At 47.2% G+C, this 27372-nt stretch overlaps 1 protein-coding gene across 3 annotated transcripts in view; it reads right to left on the bottom strand.

The window, feature by feature from the left end:
* Positions 1-2103: 2103 nt before the first annotated feature.
* arhgef12a (Rho guanine nucleotide exchange factor (GEF) 12a) overlaps positions 2104-27372 on the bottom strand; it is a 41738-nt gene continuing 16469 nt past the window's right edge. For 2 of the 3 annotated variants that reach the window (XM_084467347.1, XM_084467349.1), the window contains 36 exons: positions 26333-26382; positions 26089-26146; positions 25806-25984; positions 25556-25627; positions 24838-24957; positions 24264-24371; positions 23336-23476; positions 21772-21873; positions 19925-20035; positions 19503-19601; positions 19333-19375; positions 18625-18730; positions 18199-18336; positions 17978-18010; positions 16927-17041; positions 16582-16687; positions 16243-16446; positions 15988-16129; positions 15799-15831; positions 15428-15579; positions 15182-15328; positions 13688-13773; positions 12799-12924; positions 11268-11382; positions 9556-9656; positions 9266-9343; positions 8848-8923; positions 8173-8340; positions 7901-7988; positions 7675-7752; positions 7445-7551; positions 7085-7312; positions 6269-6505; positions 5107-5333; positions 4276-4351; positions 2104-4170 (listed from right to left, as the gene is read on the bottom strand). In XM_084467347.1, the coding sequence (XP_084323473.1) occupies positions 4160-4170; positions 4276-4351; positions 5107-5333; positions 6269-6505; positions 7085-7312; positions 7445-7551; positions 7675-7752; positions 7901-7988; positions 8173-8340; positions 8848-8923; positions 9266-9343; positions 9556-9656; positions 11268-11382; positions 12799-12924; positions 13688-13773; positions 15182-15328; positions 15428-15579; positions 15799-15831; positions 15988-16129; positions 16243-16446; positions 16582-16687; positions 16927-17041; positions 17978-18010; positions 18199-18336; positions 18625-18730; positions 19333-19375; positions 19503-19601; positions 19925-20035; positions 21772-21873; positions 23336-23476; positions 24264-24371; positions 24838-24957; positions 25556-25627; positions 25806-25984; positions 26089-26146; positions 26333-26382 (4061 nt within the window). In that variant the 3' untranslated portion in view covers positions 2104-4159. The remainder of the gene's footprint in view (positions 4171-4275; positions 4352-5106; positions 5334-6268; positions 6506-7084; positions 7313-7444; positions 7552-7674; positions 7753-7900; positions 7989-8172; positions 8341-8847; positions 8924-9265; positions 9344-9555; positions 9657-11267; positions 11383-12798; positions 12925-13687; positions 13774-15181; positions 15329-15427; positions 15580-15798; positions 15832-15987; positions 16130-16242; positions 16447-16581; positions 16688-16926; positions 17042-17977; positions 18011-18198; positions 18337-18624; positions 18731-19332; positions 19376-19502; positions 19602-19924; positions 20036-21771; positions 21874-23335; positions 23477-24263; positions 24372-24837; positions 24958-25555; positions 25628-25805; positions 25985-26088; positions 26147-26332; positions 26383-27372) is intronic. The other variant, XM_084467348.1, reaches the window with a different exon arrangement.

Below are 27372 nucleotides of genomic sequence, written 5' to 3'. Positions count from 1 at the left end.
CTGTTTCTCAGACGAGCGTCAATTTGAGAGCTTTAACTACATGCTACCACCTTCCTCAAATGCATTGAAAAGGCTGTCGTTTGCACAATTTCACAAATAATCACCGCTCACTGAAATAATATGTGAAGAATACGTATATTTACGGGGGGTGTCCAAACAGTCCAAAAGAAAGTTTCGTCCTGAATGAAGCACGATAAAGGTATTGGATGTGGGCGGGGCTGGACCTTCCAATCCGGATATGGGCGTGATTGGACGTCCAACTGCGCCTTCCCGCAGGCCGCAGCCGTTAGTACTCGAAAGGTCACTCACGGAGCTCGGCCTTCCTCGATTTATTTTCAGAAGTCAAATGGCACGACGAATGCATGCCAAGAAACGGGCACAACAATCTGTGAGCAGATATGGCACGAATCATGGTGCCAGTAAAATGCACTGTCCAAAAAATCTTGGACAACCAAAACATACTAATTAACGTGTCTTAAGAAGTTAAGAGAGACGCCCGGATGTGCTAGTTCTCTCATCTGGATTGTTTACACATTTGGAGCGAGAGTATAATGATTGCGCAAAGCTCATGGGGGTAAATCTGCTAAACATCTTGCTGTAATCCCCCCTCCCTTCTCGTCACAGGTGAGCTATTTAGTCTCGCGTCCTTATCACTGCGTTAAGCCCCACGGCAGCAACACATGGCACACATCCCAAAATGATCCTCAGACAGCAATCCGACGCAATACAAACCATCAGCAAAACAAATGAACTACAGCTCTCCCCAATGTATGCTAAATCCATGCAAATCTGCAGCAGATCGCACCGAGGCGGACGGTTCTTCATTTGGTTTTATACTCCCATTTCCAAGAGCTTCTCTACGAGATTAAAATAAGATTGCTCAGTGTAGGAAGAGAAAATATAAACTCGCCCTATGAATAAACATACACAATTCACACAGCGACATTTATATCAAACGGGAGACTTTAGTTGTTATGGCTGACCCCCCACGGCCCCGCCCACACCCCTATGACCTCGTTCTCCCTTTAGCCGGATACAACACGTTTTCATCTCAAGAGTAGTGCTTTCATAACTCACAGGCGATGCTGCTGCAGCGTGTGTGTGTCTTGTGCTGGGGGGGGGGGGACGGGACTCTAAGGTAGGGCCACCTTGAAGGGCTTCTCATGCCTGACAACGCCTTCTTCCCTTTGTGTCTGCCGCACTCCAATTAGCGCGCTGAAGGGTGCATGTGGAATGTGTGACAATCAATTACCGCCCCCCATGCTCACTCACTCCCTCTCTGTCTTTCCTCTCAGTCTCTCGCTCTCTCCGTCTTCATCCTCCCTTCCGTCGTCTTAGCTGCCAATCTCCTCACCTGCCAACTTTTTTTTATCGTGTTAAATCGCCCTTCCCCATTCCACCTTTATCCATCTATTCTACCGTCAGTTATTCTTCAGTTCAGGAGTGCGTTATGTCACACGTGAGAGAGAGAGAGAGAGAGAGAGAGAGAGAGAGAGAGAGAGAGAGAGAGAGAGAGAGAGAGAGAGAGAGAGAGAGAGAGAGAGAGAGAGAATTTTACTTAGAAAAAGGAAATCGAACACTGAAAACCACCATGTGTGCCCTCTGACTCAATCAGTGCACACGACACACTGTGGATATTAACGTTTATACTTGATTGCACACAATTCACAATCATTGATTATCGATTTGACGGTTTGTCATGAAAGTGTGAACATCAGTATGATGCTTACGTTGTCTCAGAAGAAGTTGGGGATAACCCACTGATGCCACTGCGGCGTTCAGGGAGGGTCGTTATATGTGGCTGACTGGCTTATATGGTAAATGCTTGCCACCTACTGGTGGACCAAAAAAAGATGCGCACTCTTGAGTCGTCCTCCTTTTAGCCCAGCTCTGCTTGCCAACGTGTTGCTCCAAATATCTATAAATGATTGTGTTTTGATGATACACAACTAGAGACTTTCAGGATTTATGTTACACTATATTCAACAAAAAATCAGTAGAGCAAGAAGAGTGCAGATACTTTTAATAAAAGCAGCAGCTCAAATACATTTCTTACTTGTTATTAAAATACTTTTGTTAAAGAAGAGAACACTTGACCCACACAGCTGCAAACAGAATGTGCAAGTGGTGTATCGTTTAAAGCTTAGCAGGCAGCTGACCATGTTTTTTATGTCGGTCTAATGGCAGAAATAGCCTTTGCCCTGGGAGCCATTGTTGGGGGGTTTCCATTGTTGTCCTGAATCCTCTATTGGTCAGCAAAATTCATCAGCAGTATTAATCCAACCATCATACTAGCACTTTACTCAGCTTTGGTAAACAAAATTAAAAGACAAGGGGTGAACAAATCCTTGCACGTTCCCGAAATATTGGGGAAAATATCTTACAAATTTTTATCCTTTGTACTATATGGCAGCAAAGGTAGGCTTTGGCGGCAAAATCAGTATGCAAACACTTACTTTTTGACTGGTCTACAACTGACACTGTCTCACCCAACATGACATTAAAGTGAAGATATGCTATTCCCCTAACTAACAACAGATCGCAACACAACCTGAGGTTAAATGTAGTTCCCACCAAAGATAATTCATCTTCAAAAAGTAAAATAAATTAAAAACTAAAAAACACCCCCAAAAAAAACAAGTTCCTTTTTGAAATGTGGCGTGGCACGATTTATTTATTAAAGTTATGCATAGCCTTTCCAACTTGATCATTGTACAATATATATGTTGAACCATGTGACATTATTATTAGAATACCAGGCTTGGCGAACAGCCAGCGGTAGCGGAGGAGGGAGGCGTGCACCCAGTCTGAGGCCAATACACGCAGCGTCTTCTGGGTGCTCTCCCGCTGAGGAGAGAGAGGAGGGGTGGTGGGGGGTCAGGCAATACAGCCCCGCTCGGTAGGGCGACATGGAGCGGACACACGACGGCGGAGAGGAGAGAGAGGGGGGGGGGGGGGGGGGGGATAAATAACACCGGTGGTGGCAGCAGCCCTGTGACGGAGCTGCGTGAGGGGACACACAGGGACACCCACAGGCAGGCGTGTCTTATAGAGTAACAGACACACCCACGGGTGGGCGTGTCTTATAGAGTAACAGACACACCCACGGGTGGGCATGTCTTATAGAGTAACAGACGAAGGGAGCGGGAGTCAGATGTCAGGGCAGTCTACATGGGTAGAGGAACAGAGGAGTAATAGCCCCTCTTTAGCGGTGGGAGACGGGGTGGGGGAGGATGGGGGGGGGGTGTATAACACATCAGACCAGATCAGAACCCGGTGGACTCTTCATTCTAGTTAATACCAACCCTAGAATTTATGTGGAAAATTCTAGTCCTTGAAACACGCTTCTAGAGTCGAAACAGATTAACCAGTGCAACTCTGGGCTCTCTCTCTCTCTAAATATATTCAGGCCATTTCTTGCTGCTTGTTTGAAAGGAGGGGGGGGGGGCGGTTTCTAAGCTAGCGTGCTAGGATACCAACGTGTACTCAAAAGTCACACCGTCTCGCTGCACACGCGGCACTGGGATAAGCAACGCCCCAGAATACCGCAGCCAAACGCATACAAGCCAACGTGGGAAACACTTTAAAAAGAGAATGGAAAGAAAGAAAATAAATACATCTTGGGATAAAAAAAAGAAAAAACATAATACATTATCTTAAAATTTGTCCTTTTCTTCTGTGTGTTTCATATATATATATATATATAGATATATATATATATATATATATATTCATATATATGTATATATATATATATATGAGTTCGTAACACACATCTTTGTACATTTTGGTATAAGTTCTCTTTCTCGCAGGGAGTTCTGGGAGAGAGGGATGGGGGAGAGAATGCAGATAGGTGAGGATGGGGGGGAGGGGGGGGGGGGAGTTCCACTTCCCTGATTGCCTTGTGCTGATGGAGGGGGGGGGGGCAGCATGGGGACACATCTCTCAACCCTTGAACAGTGTCTGCTCATGCTCAGTCTCTCGTTTCTGTGGCAACCATGGGGTGGGGGGGGGAGGGCTCAGCAGTGAGAGGTCAAGCTTATGGGGGTGGGTCGTCCAGGTAATCCGTCAGGACCCATGAAGTAGGAACAACAACTTAAGAGTCAACACTTCCTCTTTGGGACCGGAGCTGGGGGCCCCAGGGGGGGCGAGAGTGGCCCTATCTCTTATCTGGGGAAGGAGAAGGGGAGAGCTGCGATTAGGCATGGACGCATTTCTTTGAGAAAAAAATCGGTTGCTTTTGCTTTTCGTTTGACGAGTTACAAAATGAGTTACCTTTGTTTCCCTCCGTGTCTGGCGCAGGTTTCTCTGACCTTTGCCGTATTAAATTATTATATTTGGCTTCAACCTCCTACGGACAGAAACAAAAACAAAACAATAAAACATGACATTACGACAGGCTCTGTGTGTGAGAGCGGAGTTAAGGGTAGGGAGGAAGGAGGAGACAGGCAGACAGAGAGAGAGAGCAAGACAGACAGACAGACAGACAGAGCAAGACAGAGGGCAAGACAGAGGGAGAGAGGAAGACAGACAGTGACGGACAGAAATAAAAGGGTGATAGAGATAGAGACCACAGAGAGACAGATAGAGACAGATAAGAGATATATGTAGACCACAGAGAGACAGATAGAGACAGAGACCACAGAGAGACAGATAGAGATAGAGACCACATAGAGACAGAGACCACAGAGAGACAGATAGAGACAGAGACCACAGAGAGACAGATAGAGATATAGACCACAGAGACAGATAAGAGATATATGTAGACCACAGAGACAGATAGAGATAGAGACCACAGAGAGACAGATAGAGATATAGACCACAGAGAGACAGATAGAGATAGAGACCACAGAGAAACAGATAGAGATACAGACCAGATAGAGATATAGACCACAGAGACAGATAGAGATAGAGACCACAGAGAGACAGATAGAGATACAGACCACAGAGAGACCGCTAGAGATAGAGACCACAGAGAGACAGATAGAGACAGAGACCACAGAGAGACAGATAGAGACAGAGACCACAGAGAGACAGATGGAGATATATACGTAGACCATAGAGAGACAGATAGAGGGACAAACAGAAGGAGAGTGTGAGCGTTACCTTCAGATAGCTGAGGTTGGCCTGCAGGTTGCGGAGGTGAGAGAGGACCTGTCTGCTGAAGGTGGACAGACTGCCGGCCTGCGACGTCGTGGAGAACCTCAGGTTGATGCCCGAGTCGGCGGGGCAGCTCCGTGAGGCGCTCAGCTGCTTGCCCGCGCCCCCCGCCACCTCGTCGTCCGTGCTGCTCTCTCCTGGCCCACCGTAGCCCTCCAGGACCAGGGATCCTGCTGGGGGGGGGAGGAGGCCAAACACATCACACATCAGTACACTCGCACACACACACATCAGTACATATACATACACACACGCACACACATACATCAGGACACACATACACACACATCAGTACACGCGCACGCACACACATGCACACGTGCACAAGCACAAGCAAACACGCACACACACATCAGGACACACAAACACACATCAGTACACACACACACAAGCACGCGCACACACAAGCAAACATGCGCACACACACACACAAATATTGGGACACATATACACACACAGTACACACGCGTGTGCACATGCACACACACATGCACAAGCACACATGCACACACAAGCAAACTCGCACATGCACACACATAAGCACACACACACACGTGGTGACATGGATGAATCAAGATGTGAAAAGAGCAGCAGAGGAAAGGCATAAAATGGGGGGTAACTATAAAATTAACCCAAATAAGTTTTGTGCCACAAAGAACTTTTAAACAGTAATCTTGGATCCAGCAGTCCGACTACAGTATAGTAGAATTTATGAGGGTAGACGGCACAGAGCACAGGCCTTTAGCACATAAGCTGCGAGGGGCAGAGTAACCCCTCGTTCTGCTGTTTCGTTGAGGGGACTTTCTACTGACACAAACTGATTTGCATGAGTAGATGAAGCTTTTCCGAAGGGAATTTTAATAAGTGCATCTCTACACCAGTCGGCACAGTGTTGAGTTGAAAACTTTTACCGGGCAGTTTGCTCCTGCAGGCCCAGTTTGTGTTCACCAATTACTTGCTTACAGATCCCCCGCCTCTGGCAGCATTCAACCAGGTTTGAGCTCGTCTGTGATCAGACTTCAGACTTTAATCTAAAGTTGGATTTTTCAGTGGCCAATTATATTCTCTGGCGTTTCAACAATTTTTTTTTATTCGCATTCTGCCTCACCATAGTCCTCGGGGGAGTCGAAGAAGCCCGTGTCCCCGGAGCCCAGGTCCTGTGCGGGGTCCTCCGTCTGCACGTGGCCCTTCTCCGAGCCGTTGTGCACCAGGACGCGCGTGCGGCTGTCCACGGGGGTCCGCAGGGAGGTGGTCCTCAGCAGACGCGCCCCCGAGCAACGCTGGACACGCTCGCTGGCTTCCTGGGACATGAGCTGGGTGACCAGCGCCTGCTTCAACGACGCCACTGCAACGGCATAGGGTCGCAGGGTGGGTGGGGGTGGGGGGGAAACGACAGGGAGGATCAGTGGGGGAGGATTCACAACCACGCGCAGAGAGGGAGCCGGGGAGCAGAAAAATGTGCACTGACAAATCGTAGTAAGCCCCGACTATTGATTCGACTGGACGTTCCCCCAGTCAGGCTTCTATATCACGGCGTATGCAGAAAAACCTCGGAATAAATAAACCCAGACGCTTTCATATTTATGTGACCGAGCAACGAAGCTGGCAAGCGGGACGCTTGCCAGCGCGGGAAATGCTTGCGGGGCAACACTGACATTTAGCGTAGGATTTGAGTAAGGCGGGCATGCGGCATGGTGTGGCGGCCGAGTTGTTTGATCTGTGGTGTACCACAGCCTGACCTGTGGGCACTAACCCCCACTGTCTGCTGCCTACCGATTTGGGTGTGAATTCATTGCAGAGCTTGCTTTGGATGGAAACGCTCTGCTCCGTAACACAACACAACAACACAGTCAGCCGAGCTCGTCTGCAAACCAAACGGTGTCCGCCGGGGTCGCTGGTGCGGTTCCCCCGGGGCGTCGCTTACATGTCTTGAGCGCCTCGTCTGCCCTGGACGGGTACAGGCTGAACGAGTCCCCCTCCCGGCCTTCTTCCGCCGCTCCATAAGAGTGCTCCGGGTCCACGAAGCCTTCCTCCCCCTCCTCCTCCTCCTCCTCCTCCGCCCCCTCGCAGGGCTTGGCTCCTTCAAAGGGATTAGTGCCTGGTGTGGAACTCAGCGCCACGGGTCGAGGCTCCGCGCCGCTCTCTTTGAGCTCTGAGCCAGGGGTGGGTTGGGGGGGTGGGGGGTGGGTGGAAACACAACAGATCAATCTCAGCAGAACACATTAACACGCTCATTCATCTCCTCGATCGTATCTCAATAAAAGGAGTGCGTTCGGGGGGTTACCGGTGGACTGGGTGCTGCCTGTCGACGTGCGATCCGAGTCTCTGCTCAGGCGGGAAATGCCGGTGGTGATCATCTCTGCGCCGTCCCGCTCGCCGCCGGCGGATGTACTGGAATTAAAGTTCAGCAAATGAATAACGTGCCACGCGGTAAGCTTCAGGGCATACAAAGGCGATCGGCGCTAGCCGCTCACGAGGAGGAGGAGGAGGAGGACGGGGGGAGGAGGGACGTACTCGGTCTGTGGCAGCGGTATGACGCTGTGAGGCTTCACCTTCATGGCGTCCGCCCTCTGTGTGATCAGACGTTGCCACCTGGTGGAGGGAGGAGAAGATGGCGGGCCGGTTATGGTTAGCACACACAACAACAACAACAACAACAACAACAACAACAACAACAGCTGCCGCCGCCGCCGCTGCCGGCCCTGAAGCCTTGTGAACGGTGGAGGCAAAGTGCACTCACGTTTGCTGGTCCGAGACGGTTGGCGCCATGAGCTCGTAAATTTGGGCACCGTTGTCGGACATGGAGAGGACGAAGAATGACTTGTTGTCTACACAGGGGAGAAAGGACAAAGCCATAAGTTACAGGATTTATAGCCCTGGATTTAGAGTCAGTGTCACAGCTTAACTGCCCCTCCGAGCGCGAAAAGCCAGAGGAGGTGCGGTTTCCATGTCCAGTGCCAAGGATGACGATGACCTATGATGGCCGACCATTAGTGCGTTATTTATGCTGACCTGTGGCCACGGAGCGGACCAGCACGGTGTTGAGCTTGATGATGGGACTGAAGATGTGCTTGGTGTCTGCGCTGCCGGCCAGGTTTTTACTGTGGCACTTGAGGATCAGACGCTCGTCCTGCTTCTGCAGCAGCACCAGGATGTCCTCCAGCAGCAGCGTGTACAGCTCTGACGGGGGGGAGCAAGGGTCAACAAAACAAGGTTACCGTGCTGCCGCCGTGTATTGCGTGGCCTCTAGAAGCAAGAGTCAAATCAGCCCCGCCCTGTGAGACCCTCTCTGTGAGTCCACGTTTGGTTTCTCTCCTCGGAAACGTCCTTGAGTCGGTTTGAAAGACTTTCCCAAAAAAATTATGAAAATCTACGACCGATCAGCCCTCAGGGGAGGGCGCTTTAGTTCACGGTGAACCAGCAGCGCAGCAGTCTTATTAAAAAAACAACAACAATGGAGCAAAGGAAAATGTGAAGGCTTTTCTAAGATTTTAGTGTTTTTGCTGTACTTTTAATCGAATATGGCAACAATATGTGTCAACGAGTGTCAACGAGCACTACTCTTGATTGGCAATATTTTTCAAATATCTTAAGGCTGCGGCCATAGTTGAACAATTGCTGCCCAGACAAGGCCAGACTGATATTACTATTGAAATGCATATGTGATAGACTTGATGAGCAACGTACCAATAGTCTTGTCTTTGTTCACTTTCCATGACAACGGTCCCTCGTGCACCATGGTCCTCTTGGTGAGATCCAGGTTCTGGTCCAAAAGAAAAACACACACAGCGACTGAGAATCAGCGACCCATACCAATCAGTAAGCCCACTTTTCCCAGCGACCAAAAATTGCCTTCTCTTTTTTTTTTTTTTTAAGATTTATTTTTGCATTTTGTCTGCTTTATTATAGAGAGAGATAGAGAGGAAGGTGTGGAAGACAGAGGGGAGACATGCAGTAAATGACCACAGGCCGGATTCGATCCTGGGTCTCTGCGTTTAGGACTGTGCCTATATGGTACGCGCTTTAGCCCAGTGCGCCCCCCCAAAAAATAAATAAATAAATAAATAAATTGCCTTCTCTTTTAGCGTGGAAGAAGAAGACTCACCTTGAGCTCCAGGATCATGGGGTTGTCGGTCTGCTTCAGAGAGGAGAGGTCCAGCCGTCTCTGGTAGTCCTCTAGCCTCTGTAGAGGAACAAGCGATGTGTGTGTGTGTGTGTGTGTGTGTGTGTGTGTGTGGGGGGGGGGTGGTTAGGGAGCGGTCAATAAGCACACTGCAGGAGGGAGAGTCCTGTCACCGAACCAACCAAACTGAATAAGTGAAAGTCGAACATAAAGAAAGACAGGAAAGAGGGTGAGTGACGGATCAAGGGAAGCCATGGAACGAGGGGCCGTACCTGCTTGTCCTCAGATTCCTTCACGGCCTGGTTGACGTGGCTCAGGATCTTCCTACAGCAGTCGCTGGCCTGCTTCAGCTTATCCTTCTCTGCTGCATTGTCTGAAAGTGATGACATTTACATTTACACTTGGGGCATTTAGCAGACGCTTTTATCCAAAGCGACTTACAATGAATTCATTTGTCATAAGAAGGTGAAACAACATATGGCTGTCGGTACAGTAAGGACATCAAACCACGGATCAAATCTGGTCCAACTCTTGCCGGAGGGTGGGGGGGGGGGCACGACGACTCACTCCCCACCATCACTCACAGACATTATGATAAAGCAAAGCAGGCGTCGGGATCCTATAATAGCCCATTCTGCTTTATTGTCAGAGTATCCTCGCAGTGTGAACCCAAACCCCAGCCAGGATGAAAATGATGGCCCCGAATAATGGGGGAGACATTTCCCACAATATGCATTACTGCACCAGGACCATTAAAATGATAATCTCTTCATTTGTCTTTGTAACTTACTAATGGTAGGCATGCTGCTATGGAGAGCTCCGGTCTTATAAGACTTAATTTGCTTTAGTTTTTTCCCCCCCATTTTATATTATCTCCATAGCTTGTTCCCTACTGCCTACAGCAATTTTGTATTGGAAAATAAGGATATCCATCATGTGTTATAGGTTGTGTTTCCATGGCAATACGTATAATACATTATTCAATGATAATTACTGTATTTGCTGTTATTACAGCACTGATTCATTGACTTGCAATTCAATGCGTGTGGGGAGTGTGTGTGGATGATAGCTGGTTTAAGCAGCCTCACCCGGCCCGAGTCAGACTGATTGGACTCTGGGGATTGGTAAGGCTGCACATCTGTTGTGCATTGGCTAAACCAGTCATCACCACACACACTCGGGGGGAGATGTCCTGCATGGCAACAAGGAGCACCATCGGCATGTATCATTGTCTGCGTACCGTACAATAAACCGGCTTTCAACATCACTACCCTGTGTCCTTGTCTGGAGGGGCCCAGTAAAAAACTAGCTGGTGTTTAGTATGCACATTGCAGCATTTAAAGGAGAAGGTCGTTTAGAGTACTGTGTAACTGTCAAGCATCTTCAGTTTATAGGTTTAGCACCAGTCAACTTGTTTTCCATCATACTGTGGCGTCGCCCGATATCGGAGATCATTACCCCATTATCCACCGCAAAGTGCAGCAAAGTAGGCAAGGTCAGCAAACTAGACAACATTAAAAAAATAAGTGTTTTTGAAAATGAAAAGTGGTGCAGGCAATCCTCTGGCTGCCCTCTCAGCCCTGGTCCTCACAGGGATCCAATAGGGGGGGGGGGGGGGGGGGGGGGGCAGTGGAGGTGGCGGTGGAGCAGAGGAAATAGCTATCAGTTACACGGTGGCGAGTGCACCACACAGCATGCAAGGAGCCGCTGGACCTCTTGGAGCAGCACGCCATCGCCACTCATGTCAGCGGGGAGCGCTTAACAGTCATGAGAGAACGCGGGGAGGGGGGCGTCGGGAGTAGCATTTCCAAATGAACCGGTGGACGTATGGCCGGCATGGGAGAGCTCCCAGGCTGGGACATCTATTGGGTTATAAACTAGGTGGCTTGCGAGTGCCGACGTGACACGCGGTGACTACGGCTCAGGCATGGAGCCGGTGGTGTGAGGTAAAACCTCCAGGATGCGTTGGGGAATGGTGCGCTACCTGTGTATTTGATGATGTTATCGAGGAGCAAGGGGTACTTGGTGAGCCTCTGCATCTCCACAGGGATGATGTCCTTCAGCTGCAGTCGACGACAGAGTCTGTTGCTCTCCGCCTCCTGCCGTCAAATGGAACCACGCAGACAAAAAAGTGGTTCTTGGTTAGCGGACATAATAGCAAAAGTGTATAGTTTCGCGGGCTGTGCATCTTCCGGCTGATTCATCCACTAGTTACTTTAGAGCTACAATAAATGTCTCTCTGACCTTTATGTAATAACTTGGCATTCGGCTTTGAATAAGGGAGATGAGATGTTCCATTCTGAGACATACCACATGTTCCGTCCAAAATGCAAATGTACTATTACTTGCTTTTTGCTGCAGTACTGAGAGTACTATGAGGTCACGTTTAAATTATTTTCCACATTTTCTGCAATGCAATTATGCTTGCCCGTGTTGCACTGAACCTTTGAGATTCCATTAAAGCATGTGACGTTTTACAGTTTATGTTGAAAAGGACCAGAGAAATGGACTGAATTGTGACTCTAAAAGCAGTAACATACTCAGTAATGCCTTATACTTTAAATGAAAAGGTTATCGACTGAACACTTCCATAAAAGGTTTCTCAATATAACAATTTAATAGACTGTGGCGGGCCGCCAGTCATAAAAACAAAAACCAGGCTTAGTTAAAAGCGTGTCTATTCGATCATATAAAAAAATGCATTACATCTAACAATTTATTTATTCATTCATTCATTCAATAAAAGATACTGTTAAAAATGCAATGGTAAACTTTCACAAAAAGGGTACAATACTATAAATTAACATTGGTTAATGCAGTAGCGAGCATTAACTAACTAATAACTAACAGTTTATTAAGTTAACTGTCGAGTAGCCATTTACTAATCGTGTTCATGTAAACTTCAGTATTCATTTATAATGATTGAATAGGGATGGGGTTAAATTTGACTCTCTAAGGGTTAGGGTTAACCCCTGACCCTAACCCTATTAAATAGGTACTTGCTCTTTGTAGATCGTCTGCAATTTGTTGGAAATTGTTTTTGTATTTAAACACAGTAAAACACTTTTGGTTCAAAACCGTTTTTAGGAAAGATATTGTAAGTTAGGGTGGACACTAAATTCATTATAAAAATATATATATATTGTAACATAGTTTTGGGTACTAGAGTGATGCATTAAGCACAGTCTCTCAACGTGCTGTGAAAAACACTGATAACATTAGGCAGACATTAGACGTCACATTTTTACATACAAAGTCTTGCAGGGTATGCTCACAAACTGAAGTGATTAATGATACAATAAGCCAAGGCAACACTTACCAAAAATAAAAAATAGGTTGATGAAAAGGCAATGTATAGCCTATTCATCACTGTAATGACCCTTTTAAACACCACTTCCCCTCTCTAGCTGCATGGCCAGCAATTACACACACACACACACACACACACACTTAATTTATTTTTCTCCCCTACCCGACAGTGTCTTGGTTGTCGTCCTTGTAGTGGTTGTGCGTACCTGTATGAAGGCATTAAAGCGGGAGTCCTTCTTCTGCCTGGTCTTGATAAACTCCAAGGAGAAGGGCTGGTTGCTGCAGAAAGTCCCCACAGCCTGCTTGATCTTGACCTCCTCGCCACCACTGAACTGGAGCCCAGGTAGGCGTGTGGTGGTGTCGGTGGAGGACGACAGTCACAGCGGTGAGGGTTAGTGGTCATGGAGATTACCGGGTGATTTAATCAGAGGATGGAGGTCTATGATGGCTCCCTGACGGGGTGGGCCTCCTTGATGGCTCATGTGTGTATAGACCAGATTGATTAACAGGGCATGAGGGAAACGGTTAACCTGTTTCCTCCATGTATGGGGGGGTGGTGTGTGTCGACCAGATTGATTAACCGTGGCCTGAGGGAAAAGTTTAACCTTTTTCCTTCACATATGGGCAGGTCGTGGAGGTCAGTTTCTGATTGGCTTTTTACATTATATCTTGCTGCAGGTACGACCTACCATTTCTTTTCTTTTATAACTCATCATTACTCAACTTGGAATGTCTTTTCCTCATTATAATGTATAATATCTCCTAACAAACCCATTATCCAAGAAAAAAATAACTCAATATGCATAAATAAACACACAACAACACATCAGATAATTGGCCCTCTATTTAACGATGCCGAACTGTGATTCAGTAAACACAAAATACAAAAACATCAGAGGACGGAATAGGCAATCTGTTGCTGCTGGTGTTTTCGTTGACGTAAACATAAAGCCATTCGATGCAACAGTCCAATTAGTTTGAGCAGGAAACTGTTTTTTCTTCTTTCATACAACATCACTCTTCTTGAGACGATTCAAAAGGGGGGAAATGTTTCAAAAGGGAGAATACAATTTCAGCTTGCAAAATTATACTCACCCAAGAGAGCAAGTCATCTCCAATCTGATCAATTACTGAGGACTCATTCTTCTTCCGAATGGCTGCCATTTGCTCCAATATTGAAACTGAAAATTCAAATCAGAATAAGAGTGTTTTAGATAACAAGGGTAGGAAAGCAGTAGAGAGCGGCGACTTTTGATGCGAGGCATGCTGAAATCAACATTTCAAATCAACATTTGTACTCCTGTAAAACAGACAGCTTTTCAGCCAAAGCAGATCAATATTTTGTATAAAATAATAACCGCTCTTATGTTATATTGGGATGTTCAATCATGGAGCTTCACGGATGCGTGGAGCAGTGGTGTCCTAGGAAGTGTGTGACCTAGCGGAGTCACTAGGGAGCATTGTTTCACAGTCTCACAGGACTTTCAGCTCTCTCCTTACACACGTTCAGTCTCACTGACTAAAGAGAGAGATGACAAGGAGCAGTGGTTACCAATCTGACTTTTGGTGTACCACTAAGTTGTCATGAAGACCTTTTTACCACCTCGTATGCAAATAGTAAAAAATAGATCAATTCACGTGCGGTGGCTGAGCAAAGATTTCCAACGCACGCAAAGTTGCTACCGCCAGAAGGTCGCAGTGGAAAGAAGGAGTCAGCAATGCTGCTTATGCTCCCAGTGTGTATTTAGCAAATGCAAAACATCAATGGAAACAATGGAAAACATGGGATGGATTGCAAAAACACTATAACACAACACTATTTTTGTCAAGCCATAATACTGTATTTACTGAAGTAAATATTTATAATATATTTATTTTCAATAATCTGTAGCATGTTTCTTTTTACGTATTTCAAAACGCTTGCTCGGACTTCTAGCCACTTAGGACACAGGAGATCTCAAGGACCACTACAAACATTTACCTTGAGAAAAACCATGTTTGAGTTTGAGAGATTTGAATGTAGAATTGAGCACTTTTCTGTGTGTGATTGTGAATGTGATTGGTACATAGAGGAAGTATGGGTGTTCAGGAGAAGTGTGTGTGTGTGTGTGTGTGTGTGTGTGTGTAGAAGAAGTGAGTGTGTACGTAGAATAAGTAGCCCCGCCTTCTCCAACGAACCAAGAAAGCCCGCGCCGTGACGAACAGGGGATTTTACCCCCTCGGTTTTACACCGACAACTTGAGATAAGACCGTGAAATTGCCGGGCGTGCCAAGCCATGACCGAACCAGCTTGGCAAAAAGGCCTTGTGTGTGTGTGGAGAAGGTATGTGTGTGTGTGGAGAAGGTATGTGTGTGTGTGTGTGTGTGTGTGTGTGTGTGTGTGTGTGTGTGTGTGTGTGTGTGTGTGTGTGTGTGTGTGTGTGTGTGTGTGTGTGTGTGTGTGTGTGTGTGTGTGTGTGTGGAGAAGGGGTGTGTGTGTGTGTGTGTGTGTGTGTGTGTGGAGAAGGGGTGTGTGTGTGTGTGTGTGTGTGTCTGTCCCGTTCTGCAGGAACGCATGGTGCATGTTTGTGCGTGCGTGTGTGTGTCTACCATGCAGCTGCAGGACCTCCTCCAGGTTGGTGAAGATGCTCCTGATGTCGGCGGCGGGCAGGAGGGCCTCCTTTGAGAGCTTCTGGAAGAAGACCAGGTCCAGCACTCGCAGCATGCGCACGTGGGCCCGCTCAGTGCAGAACAGCTCTGGATTGGGGCCAACGACCAAAGCATTCATTAGAGGACGCCAGTTTGAGGAATTTAATATCAAACCAGCAGTGTGTTTGTGGACGGGGGTCGGCTCACCGTTGATGACCTCCTGCCTCTTGATGTCGTGGGGCCTGAGGCCGGCCAGCACCTCCTTCCCCACCAGCTGCTGCCAGTTCAACAGGTCCAGCTCTGAGTCCGTGCCCTGGTCGTCCTCGCTCTGAACATCTGTGCCGCTCAGTCCCTCAAGTCTGCTCGCACGCACGCACACACACACACACACACACACACACACACACACACACACACACACACACACACACACACACACACACACACACACACACACACACACACACACACACACAAACGCACAAACGCACACACACACACACACACACAAAGGGTTTGACTCATTCATTCTCGGGTCCAAGGACAGAGATAAAATGAAATGGCGTAGCCATAGTTACCTTCGTATGACCTTGGGTGTTCCGTCAGTAACCCTATGAAGACAAAGTACATGTTCAGAATCACTACGATTTAAAAAAAGTACTTTCTTTTTAGGGACAAAGCCAAATAAATCAATTGCACCAGCCACCACCTTTCCTAAGGCATGGCATGCACAATCGCAATCAATGAATAAAGCCTTGGCGACTTACCGGTCATTCTCCCTCTCCTCTTCTTGCAGTTGGTCCAGTGCATAGAGATCAAAGTGCGAGGCAGGGTAGGGTAGCCCGTCCAGGGGGTCCGTCTGGAGGCCGTCGCTCAGTCTGGAGCCTAAGCCGGAGGTCGGGGTCCCACCTGAGACACACAGCAACGGTAACATGAAAGAAAACTCCCCACCGTACCGAGGAAGTTACACCATTTTGTCCACCTTTTTTTTGTTACAAATGCACATGTCCGGACGGTCGCACCGAAATCGACGTCTCTGCTGGTGTCCGGGCTGTAGCTGGCGCTGTTGGGGGGCGAGGTGGTGAGGGACGAGGAGTGCATGAGCTCCGAGCCTTCGCTGGATTGGCTGCTGCGCAGACCCCCTCTCTCCAGGTACTCGTTGGCCCCCAGCGTGGGCTGAGACAGCTGCTTCTGCGGCCGGGGCCGCGCTTCCAACGCCTTGCCCACTGCGATAAGAAGAAGAAGAGGGGGAAAAAACCATCAGGACAACCGCGCTGCAAAACAGGCACACGGGCACAGGCAAGACAGCCTGCTGCCAGAGGAGAGGGTATCAATAATACGTCCGGTCTGTGACGGCTCACCTGAGGTGGCTTCCACCCGGCTCGGCCGGCGCTGGGGCCCGAGGATGCTGGGAAACCGGGGTTTCTTCACCTTTTCCTCGCCGTCTTTTTCAGTCTTGATGCTCTTCTGCACACAGTACGACAAGGACGACAGGAGGGAACGAACGGGAGGGTGAGGAGGGTCCACTTTGAGACGATGTACCAGGGCGGCCGCCATCTTGGCTCCGACGGATGCTCTCCCTGCTTAAGGGAGCACCCGGCGGAGGGAGAGCAACCGGTGGAGCCAAGATGGCGGTCCGGGAGGCCACCATCTCACTGCTTTGGTGGCAGTCTGTGCCAATGGGCGAATTAGACCAGCTCAAGTACCTTGATCTTGGGCAGGAAGTTGATGCGGACCCGCTTGGACTCCAGGCTGCGCGGCTCTTTGCACCTCACGCCAAGGTGCTTCATGTACGTCAGGATGACGTATTGCATGGTAGTGCTGGGAGCGACACACAGGGACAGAGCAACCGCCTTCAATATCATCTGGATTATAACCCTGTTGTGCTTTTTTTATATAACCAACCAAATCGGAAAGATTGCATGAAGAATCCCATGACACATGTCATCATAGCATCATGAGCACTGAGCACATATGCACTCCATGTACGCGGGGGCGGGGGGGTATGATCGCTTAAAGGGGACATATTATACTACCAGGTGTGAGTGTGATTAGCCATTACAAGCCGTTTGAAAATGTGCCTCTTCTGACATCACAGACGCGTGTCCACCTATGTGCAGGAATAGATCAGTCTACCAGCCAGTGGACTGTAGCAATTGTTGCTCATCTATCCGTCATACATCTAGGTGGACACGCCCACCTGTGACGTCAGAAGCGGCACATTTTCAAAATGGCTTGTAATGGCTAATCACACTCACACCTGGTGGAATAATATGACCCCTTTAAGCTATACGGCATTCAAAGCCAGGCTGTGTCAGAATTTGTGCAATATAAATATTATGCTTACTTAAGGGAAAGCCCATCTGTTAGCGTGAACGTCTTAACTTTGCAAAACTCCTTGGGCGGAACGGAGTCGGAGATAGCACGCTACGCAGTTATGAAGTTAAATAAACAGGCAATTCATACTTGAAATCATTCCGAGCAGGCAAATCGTTTTAATACACTAGCAATTATCAGACCGGACGAGTCGTTTTAATATCCTAAATATACGCAGGATAATTGAGTGTTGTGACACAGCCTTTGACAAGAACATTATTGGATCGAAACGCCACTTGTGCCATGGAAGCCAAGGTATTATTCTCATTACAGATAATGAAAGATAAAAGCTGTCATGAGAACCGAGGCGAGACCCATAATAATAACCCTTCGCCCTTTGCGCAATGACGCTCCTCCGAGCCGTAGCACGAACACACTCACCATTTCTCTTCCTCCGTGTTCTGCGTCGTCAACCTGGATGCGGGAAATCAGGGGGGAAAAAATAAAATAAGTTACATAAAAAAAACGGGTGGGGGTGGTGACTGGGCTTTATTAAGCTGCGCTGGCAGTGAGCAGCAGCAGCAGCAGCAGCAGCAGCAGCAGCAGTGTGCTGCACTACGCTACGCTGCGCCTAAGCAGGCTGCGGCTGCCCTCCAACTCACAGGACGTCCTCTATCTTGGTGACGATGCTCTCGGCGTAGGAGCGCTCCCTCTCCAGGGTGACGCGGTCCCTCGTCCGCTCCTGGTCGAGCCGGGACAGCTCCGCCTCCGCCAGCGTCAGGCCCATGCTGCGCTTGTGCCTGCGGGATGAGACACAGACAGGAGACGGCTCCGTGTGACTCGCCGATCGCCGTGACAATACAAACACGCCGAACCCATAGCGGGTTGGTTGATGGATGGAAGAGGTGCGGTGTCACGGTCAAGTGTCGTGGGTGGCTGAGGTTAAGTGGGTGGACCTGCGGCGAGCGATCAAAGCAATGCTTTTCACGTACTAAGTCATCTGGAATAGGACGTTTTGGGAGTTTTTTCGGACATTCGTACATCCCGATTCAATGCCGTTGATAGCATAAAGGAGTGGCGTGCTTCACCTGAAGTCGTCCAGGTTCCTCTGGATGTCGGGGAGCAGGGAGTCCTGCAGGGTCTGCACGTGCTGCCGGTTGAGCTCCTCTGGTATCAGCTCTGTCCGCCGTCGGTCTGACATTGCAAATGTACATGTTTCAGAAAAGTATTCCCCTCCCCCTCTTTTTTATAACCTTTAAAGATGTCACTTGAAGAGGGCATGGGATTTTAAAGTCACACAAATATAAGATAATCAAAGGGCTATGCGGTGCAAAATCTACAAAAAAACATAAAAATGAAGACATTTCACAGCCGACTGTTTCAAACAAATGCAGTTCAGGTAGTTAGGGTTACCGTTTATTTATTGCTAATTCCCGGAACAGACAAAAGTGTGCAAAAGTGTTCTCACACACACACACACACACACACACACACCCCCCCCCCCCCCCCCCCCCCCCCCCCCCGGGGATTTGACACAAGCATGGCTGCATGTCCACAGCGACTACGTGCCATCAAAGTGAAGTTCAAAGCAATACTTTCCAAATCATTGGAGCGCTTGATTCTTTTTTAACACTTCAGCTTGAAGAGTGCACAGTGTCTAAGTGATCAAATCACAGACCACCGAGCCAAATGTTTGAAGTGAGCCAACCCGGGTATAAAAGCCGACAATCAGGTTACCAGTTAACTTAGATTAGAACTGACGTTAACGAAGTGCACGCATATGCAAATACACTCACCAAGATCGGTGGCCATGGTCTCTGGGACTGTGACTTTTAAATGCTGCATGAAAGGAGAAAGTAGATGTATTAATAAAACGACTCAGAAAACCAACTGGCTGGGTGTACATGGAAACAAGCCAAAAGAGTTTATTCATTAAGTTTTTTCAACAAATCCAACAAATACTCACGGCTCCCCGGTCAATGAAGAAGTTGTGCAGATCCATAAAAACCCTCCTGGTCTCTTTGGAGTTGGTCTGCTTGTACAGATCAGCATAGAGGTAGCACAACTGACCCCACGAGACAAAACAAGGGTTAGGAGTAACACCAGAACAGGGAGCCGACACTTCTCTGTATATCTACAACTGGTATTAAAGGGATTGGGGAGCTTAACATGCCAACACTTCTCTGTATATCTACAACTGGTATTAAAGGGATGGGGGATCGACAACATGTCAACACTTCTCTGTATATCTACAACTAGTATTAAAGGGATGTGGGAGCTACAACATGCCTGGTATTAAAGGGATGGGGGAGCTACAACATGTCAACACTCTTCTATATATCTACAACCGGTATTAAAGGGATGGGGTGGAGGCTGTGGGTCTCTCACCAGTGGAGCGGGGTCGAACTGAGAGATGACGTGGTGCAGGAAGGCTGCTAGGTGGGCGGGTCGAGACTTGATCAGCTCGATGCTCTGGAAGCTGTTACACTGGCCGTTTGTCTGAAAGAGAGACAGAGAGAGTCGGTGCCATCACCCGCCCATGCAATGCAATGCAATGCAATGCAATGCCATGCCATGCTGTTGGCCTTTGGTGCCCTTCTCAACGTTTGGCCAGATAGTTATGACTAAGGGAAGTGGCTGAACGTAGGCAATGGACTGGGGGAGTCAGGAGAAGAGTTTAGATTAGTCCAATTAAAAGCTAAACGTATCCACTAATTAGACATCAGAAAATAATATCTTGGTTGTGACATTGATTTGCCGGGCTCCATCCATCTATTAGCAGCAGCGTTCTTAAAGGGACACTTCACCCATTTGCATTAAGCTTTGTATCGTTAGAAACCCAGTCATATTTTTGAGTGGTCGTGTATCATTCCCTTATTTTCCCCTGAGACGGGAGAGATCCGTATCTTCCTCTAACACTTCCTGCTTTAAAAATGACGATTTTTGCGTCATTTAAAGCAGGAAGTGGAAGAGGGGGGGGGGGGGGGGGGCTCTAAAAAAATACAAGCACTAGTTCCAGTGGGTGGGACTTAGGGATTGTATGGTATAAATGGTATAGAGAGCACACTGGTGTGAATTTGCGCTACAGTATGGATTTTGACGTTACTGTGTGACCGGATGTGACCATTAGATCACACGAGTGCTAAAGATGCAATGATGTAGTACCAGAGACGCAGTCGTTTATTCAGAATAGCATATGGCACACAGCTTTTGGCCGTGTTGATATTCTAGAACACTCCGGGGGCTCCGGTGGGAGTCCTGGAGCTCTATATCTAAATTCTATAATATAATATATAATATCACGGCCAAAAGCTGAATTACATTCGGCACCCGACCAGACCCGCTATAAATTGATATCGATGCCCGACCCGCACCCGAAGGAAAATTGGACACATTAGATGGAACGCCGGAGAATTACACTACCTTGTGTTGGCGTGCAAAAAAAAGCACATCATCCACTGTGGACAGTTTTAGTTGACTCCTCTGCTCCTGAATAACGTATCCAGCATATCCTGAATAACATATCCAGCACCGGAGAAGTCTTGCTCGCAATCGCAAAACCCAAGACCGACCCACGCTGTTCAGGCGTTCGACCTGACCCACATCCGTGTCCGACACAGTACATTATTTTTCAGCCGTTTCATCCAAATTGTGCAGGTCACCCATCGGGTACCTGAGCCTGTGCAGGACTCTGGCCCAGATAACCCCCACTACGAGTCTATACTTGTTGTGGAAGGACCAGAGATGTCCAAGAACGTCTTTTGCAGTCTTTAATTCCTAATATCATCCAGAAGTGCAAACAGCTTTTGGCTGTGATAATATATATAATATAATATTATATAATATTATATTATATTATATAGATACCTATATATTATATACAATTATATTATTTAGATGTAGAGCTCCGGGAGTCTGCAAACGGCAACAATCATTTCTCCTCCTGCTGCAGTTCACTCTGGACTAGAGGGAGTGAATGCTGATTGGCTGTAATGTTACGTCCCTCAGGGAGTGAACGCTGATTGGCATTGTGGGAGTTGTCGTCTTCAATCCACAAGCGCCAAAAGGTCACTGCCTTTTCTCGGTCAGAAGGCACCAAATTAGAAATTGATGTTACTATTTGACTACATGTATGACCCACTTTTAATACAGATTAATGTCTCCACCGGTGAAATTCCTCTTTAATGGTCACCGTTGCAACTGAGACCATCTCGTCCATCCAATCGGTGGCTTACCTGCTCCTGGTCCGAATCAAAATAGTCATCCTCAGCTCCGATGATCTGGGAGACGAGACGGGAGGAGGAGGGGCTGCTTACGGTACCGGGGGACGTTGGGTCCTGCAGGGTGGGGGAGGAGGGGGAGGGAAATGATGGAATTATAATGTTCAAACATCAGACTCTGCGGTATACGTGGAATGGGTAAACATATTAATCTATGCATGGATTATGTACACTATCAGGCCACGGGATAAACATGCCTATTGCAGGGAGGATAGGAAGATTATTCACATGTTTGCAAGACACACTCGTAATGACGACATTGCCGCAGAGTTCAAAATGCCACCTCTTAATGAGCTTACAGAAACAGTCTCTGGTTTCATGCTAATTGCCTTGGTTGTAATTATCAACATAATTAGATCTATTCAAAATCTCCACTGTCAAATGTCTCGGCTGCTAGTATGCCAAGTACATGGTGGTGAACCCTCCTGGGTCTCCTGGGTGAACCCTTTCGGCTCATTAGTGGGTTGTGTGGCTGCGTGGACGTTTACTATAACTGGCAAGAAATTAGAGGCTGCAATGAAATGAGAAGTAAGAAAACAAAAGGTTACTCACTCATTACCGTTACTCACACAAAACCACAGGCTGGAACATCAAGTATGCACACTACATGGCCATCCACTAAAAGGACAATTACGGTATTTTGAACATTGAGACCCCTTCCTGGTTTGTCTAGGATGAAATAGAGTAGTTGACACCGAAATACTGACTATTGGTCCTGTCTCGGGTATTTGGAAACGCCCCTGCCTGCTTCAGAATGGCTGTCTATGGGCATTCACAAACCTTGAAGATAAACTCTTTAAGACAAACCTAAACGTTCGTTTTCAGAAATGTGCAACTCACGGAGTGGCTGGTGGTGTTCATTGATGTTCCAAATCAAGTATTGTAGCGAAATACAGTATTTGTCCGTTTTTATTTGGCATTTTGTAAATCCCATTGAAACGGAAACCGGACAGGAACTGGAAACGGGAATGGGGCTGTTTACGTTTGGTTGTAGTCTTTTTACTCAGTTCTCCATATGAACAGAAGGGCTACACTGAGCGAGAAGTGTACAACCAGCCCTCCTTTCCGTTTCCAGTCAACAAGCAATGAGTCTTCCAACAGAAATCAAAGGATTTACAAAATGCCAAATAAAACACGACAGAAACTGTATTTCGCTACAATACTTGATTTGGAACATCAACGAACACCACTAACCACTCGGTGAGTTGCACATTTCTGAAAACAAACGTTTAGGGTTGTTTTAAGGACAGGTTTGTGAATGCCCATAGCCAGCCATTCTGAAGCAGGCAGGGGAGATACAAAATGAGCCAAATACCCGAGACAGGACCAATAGTCAACATTTCGGTGTCAACCACTCTATTTCATCCTAGACAAACCAGAAAGGGGGCTCAATGTTCAAAATACCAGAATTGTCCTTTAAGGCTTATCTCCACCACCGCGATACCAATACGCTCAGATAATACCCATCGCAGGGGAGTGCGGAGTTGAATAGGAATTAGATATCCATTAGTTTGCCCACCAGGTCCGCAGGATCCTCCACGTCCGGGGAGTGGCAGGAGTGGAAGCTATCCCTGGGGGTGCCCTTGGGGCTGGGACACGACTCCACTCGTTGGTGCAGGCTTTCTGGAGTCCCCAGGCCGAAGCCACGAAGAAGCTGCACCTGGAGGAGGTGGTGGGAGTGGGGGTTAACGCCATTGTCCACCACCAATGATGGATATGGTCGTTATTTTATAGGTCGTTATAAGAGACACCCTGGATGCCAAGCTAACCTTGATTTGAATTGACAGGAAATACATTATTGTGTGTGTGTGTGTGTGTGTGTGTGTGTGTGTGTTTTTGGAAGACTTGGAAGATAATATAATATGATGTAATTATATGTTGTGTAGTGTAACAGGATCAATTATGATGGCATTGCCATTATATTTAATATGGCCGTTAAAACCTACTAACCCATGAAATTACAAAACAATAAATATATATATATATATATATATATATATATAGTTATATTCTTGCTTGTCTGGGGAGGTAGTTTTAATGAGTATCCTCCAAGAGTCCTTTGAATAGGGATCTATAAAGCTTTTTGGAAGTGAAAGGACAATAAGCAAAACTAAACCCAACATGCTCCATGCAATTAAAGAGATCCAGAGAGTTAAAATTGTGCTGTGCCACACACAGAGCCTCAATACCCCAGTGGAAATCCATCAAGGAAAGACCTCACTAAAAATATATACTTCTATAATAATTGCAAATCCGTCGTTCCATCGATTTTCCATCTACCCTCGACCGTGTTAATCGGTGGTTGACAGTGCATTACACTTTGGCTTTCAAAGAGCCGCTCTGACATGTGGATGGTGAGGGAGTGAAGCAGGAAGTACAGTAGATGTGAGTGCAGGGGGCTTTAGGGAAATCAGGTGACCAGCGTGGGTGGGGAGGGGGCAACCTACAGGAGAGCTGCTCCAGGAGGCGTCCGTGCTGTAGTCTCCCCTGGAGGAGGAGCTGAGCTCTGGGTCGAAAGTGCCACCATCCTCCACATCGCCGCCTGGAAGCGCCTCCTGAGGAATCACATGACAGTGCCAGCTCTGTCACCAATTATAAATAACCCAATTATAACCGAGGGAGTTCGTAATCGTTCAACAAACAATTAAGTGTGTTAACGACAAAATGACCACCTAATTGGATGCATTGGATGTAATACTCTATTATACCCACTATTAATCCTTATAGATAAACATTCCTGCTTATTTTTCTGTTGCGATTTCAGAGCAGAGGCAAAAGATAGATGAGCAAGCAAGTAACAAACAAGAGTGTTATAATACGGTGTCTGTCACACAGACACAATGGAGTATTTTCCCCAACTAATCCTGGGATGGGATTAGGATTAATGAATGTCTGGAACAACTCCTGAATGCACCATGGCCGAATGAAACAAAACTCTACAAGAGCTAAAAGAGCGCCATTTTTAAAAACAACATTTCCTCCCCTGTGTGGATTGTGGACAATCTGTCGTGTTGGGATTACCTGTGCTGCCCCGTTGGCCTTGAGGAACTGGCCCTGCAGATGAGGAATGTGTTTCTTAGCTTCCTGGATGTCTTTCAGTAGTTTGGGGGAGGGGTTCCTGCTGTACTCCTCCTTCATGGCCTGTGGGGCAGAGGGGGTGGAGGGCTAAGGTTGTTAGCAAGTGTTGGCAATGGCAATGCTTGAAGACGACCTATTGACCTACACATTCTAAGGGCCACAACAACACAACATATGAAGCCTACAATCAACATCACGGGGCATTTCAATTTGCAACTCTCTTTTTTATCTTTAAATATTTATTTTTGGATTTGTATGCTTTATTCAATACAAATACAGTGAGAGTTAGACAGGGATGTAAGGGAGAGAGAGAGGATATGCAGCAAATGACCGCGGGCTGGAATCGAACCCGGGTCACTGCCGTAAGGACGAAGCCTTAATGATACGAGTATGTGTGTGTGTGTATGTGAGCTACCAGGCGCCCCTGTAGGGTTTGAATTACATTGAATATATTTGTTCTTAATCCATAACTATACCATTATAGTGGTAACCTACATAAGTAATGTCTTTGTGCAGCTCATAGTCTCTGAAGTGCAAGCAAGCTAATACCTTGTGAAAGTGATTCTCTAACAGTGACAAAAAAATTTAAACCATGAATCGTCAAGGCAGTGCATGCATCCATAATACAAATACCACAGTAAAAGATCAATAGCCTGCCCACCTGCAACTCCTGCTGCTCCTTTGAGATCATCCGCTGCAAGGCTTTCTGGGTGTAGACACCGCTAGTATCATCCTGAGGAATAAGGTAATAGGACCTATGGTTATTACACTACTGATTGTAGCCACCGCTAGTATGACGTCACAAAGTGCAAAGAAAGCAGAGGAAGACAGACAAAGCGTCTGAGCAGATTTATTTATTATTATTTATTTATTTTTAAAGAAGAGGAACACAAGAAGGAGAGCCATGGTACCCATGGCGACGGGGGCATGTTGGAGGAGAGGCGGTCCAGGGGACTGTAGGGGCGCTCCGTGGCGGGGGAGTTGGGGGAGGAGACGCTCAGGCCCAGCATCTCCGACTCCGCCTCGGAGAGGGGGATCTGGGCGAGCCCCGGGGGCCGCCCCAGGACCGTGAGGGCCACATAGGAGCCCGCTGGAGGCAGGAGACACAGGAGTTACATCGGTGTTGAGGGAAACAGGCATTCGCTCATGCGGAAACTACAGCCTTCAATGGCACAAGACAGTACGATGACTCACATTTGATGAGCTTCACCACTTCAACGTGATTCGAATGCGTCACCAGGGTCCCGTTCACCTGAATAAAACATTAACAATAGGTGTTGAAACACAGCCAACGTATAGATTCCTGGACCCACCAGAAGGTAGCAGCAGTGAGCCAAAGTGCTCTGCTTTAACCACACAAAAAAGAAAAAGGCAAAAAAAAGGAAAACACATGTGACGTTGGCAGTTTTTGGAGCACACAGTCAGACAAACACAATACCTTGATGATCCGGTCCCCTGTCTGAACACCTGCCCGCATGGCAGCCCCATCTGGCCACACAGAAAAGTAGTTAGTCAAACAGAACGGAAGAAAAGCTGCAATCCCACTTAAACAATAAAGACATATAGAAGGCAGACTCCAAAGTGTACGCTCATTCTTACAGGTCATACGTGTACACTGTAACACCCGACACCCAAGATGTGGCAGAGTGACTATTTATGAGCAATTTTTTTAAAAGACCATAACAGTGGTTATAGGACAAGAAGGACCTGTTTCTCAGCTCCACCCCAAATAAGGGATTTAGGCCCAGACTGGTTATTATGAGATCTACCACTAAGTCTGTGGAGGGACGGTAGCGCCAGCTACTATATAGCTGTCATCCCAACAACACAAGACATTCGTATTCCTAAACCCTTTGTGTGATAAATGCAGCGCATCATCTTTCTGTTTAAAAAATATATATATATTTAACCATGTGTCACAACTTAAGCATCGTTGTGGTGGCTTATTGTTTTGAGTCCATCCTTTGTGGACAAAGCTAAATCATCCTTGAATTGAAAGGCCTTGGCGTTTGTATTCTAGCCTATCCATCACACACTGTAACCCTTGAATAGGGTCTCATGGTGACACTCGGCTCTTAACGACAACACATTATAGCACATCACAATTATGAATTTGGATGAAAGTTAAGACCATAATCTCCCCCCCCGCCAAAAAAAGAAATGCTCTGACAAAAGGTTGAATAAGCCCAAAACACATCGACAATGTGAAGCATTTTACTCAAATTATTAATTTGCACTAACAACCTTTGCCAACCTATGAATGAGTTTCAAGCAATCACATTAAGAAGACAGGGCTCTAAACAAGGCCTATATCATGCCATTGTCTTAGCGAGGACAAAACAAACACAGTGGCTGGCCCCTCCCTTGTTGTCTCTCCCTCTCTTTGCCTACTGATATTCAGACAGTTTAATGGGTTCTGTTTTTCTGCGTTGTATTGAAATCTCCCATGAGCCTCTAACGCCAGGCAGAGACGCCACA

Source organism: Micromesistius poutassou (assembly GCF_964030765.1).
Source record: "Micromesistius poutassou genome assembly, chromosome: 4".
NCBI lineage: Eukaryota > Metazoa > Chordata > Actinopteri > Gadiformes > Gadidae > Micromesistius > Micromesistius poutassou.
The sequence above is the reverse complement of the archived record's forward strand: the minus strand, read 5'-3'. Positions and strand labels throughout refer to the sequence as shown.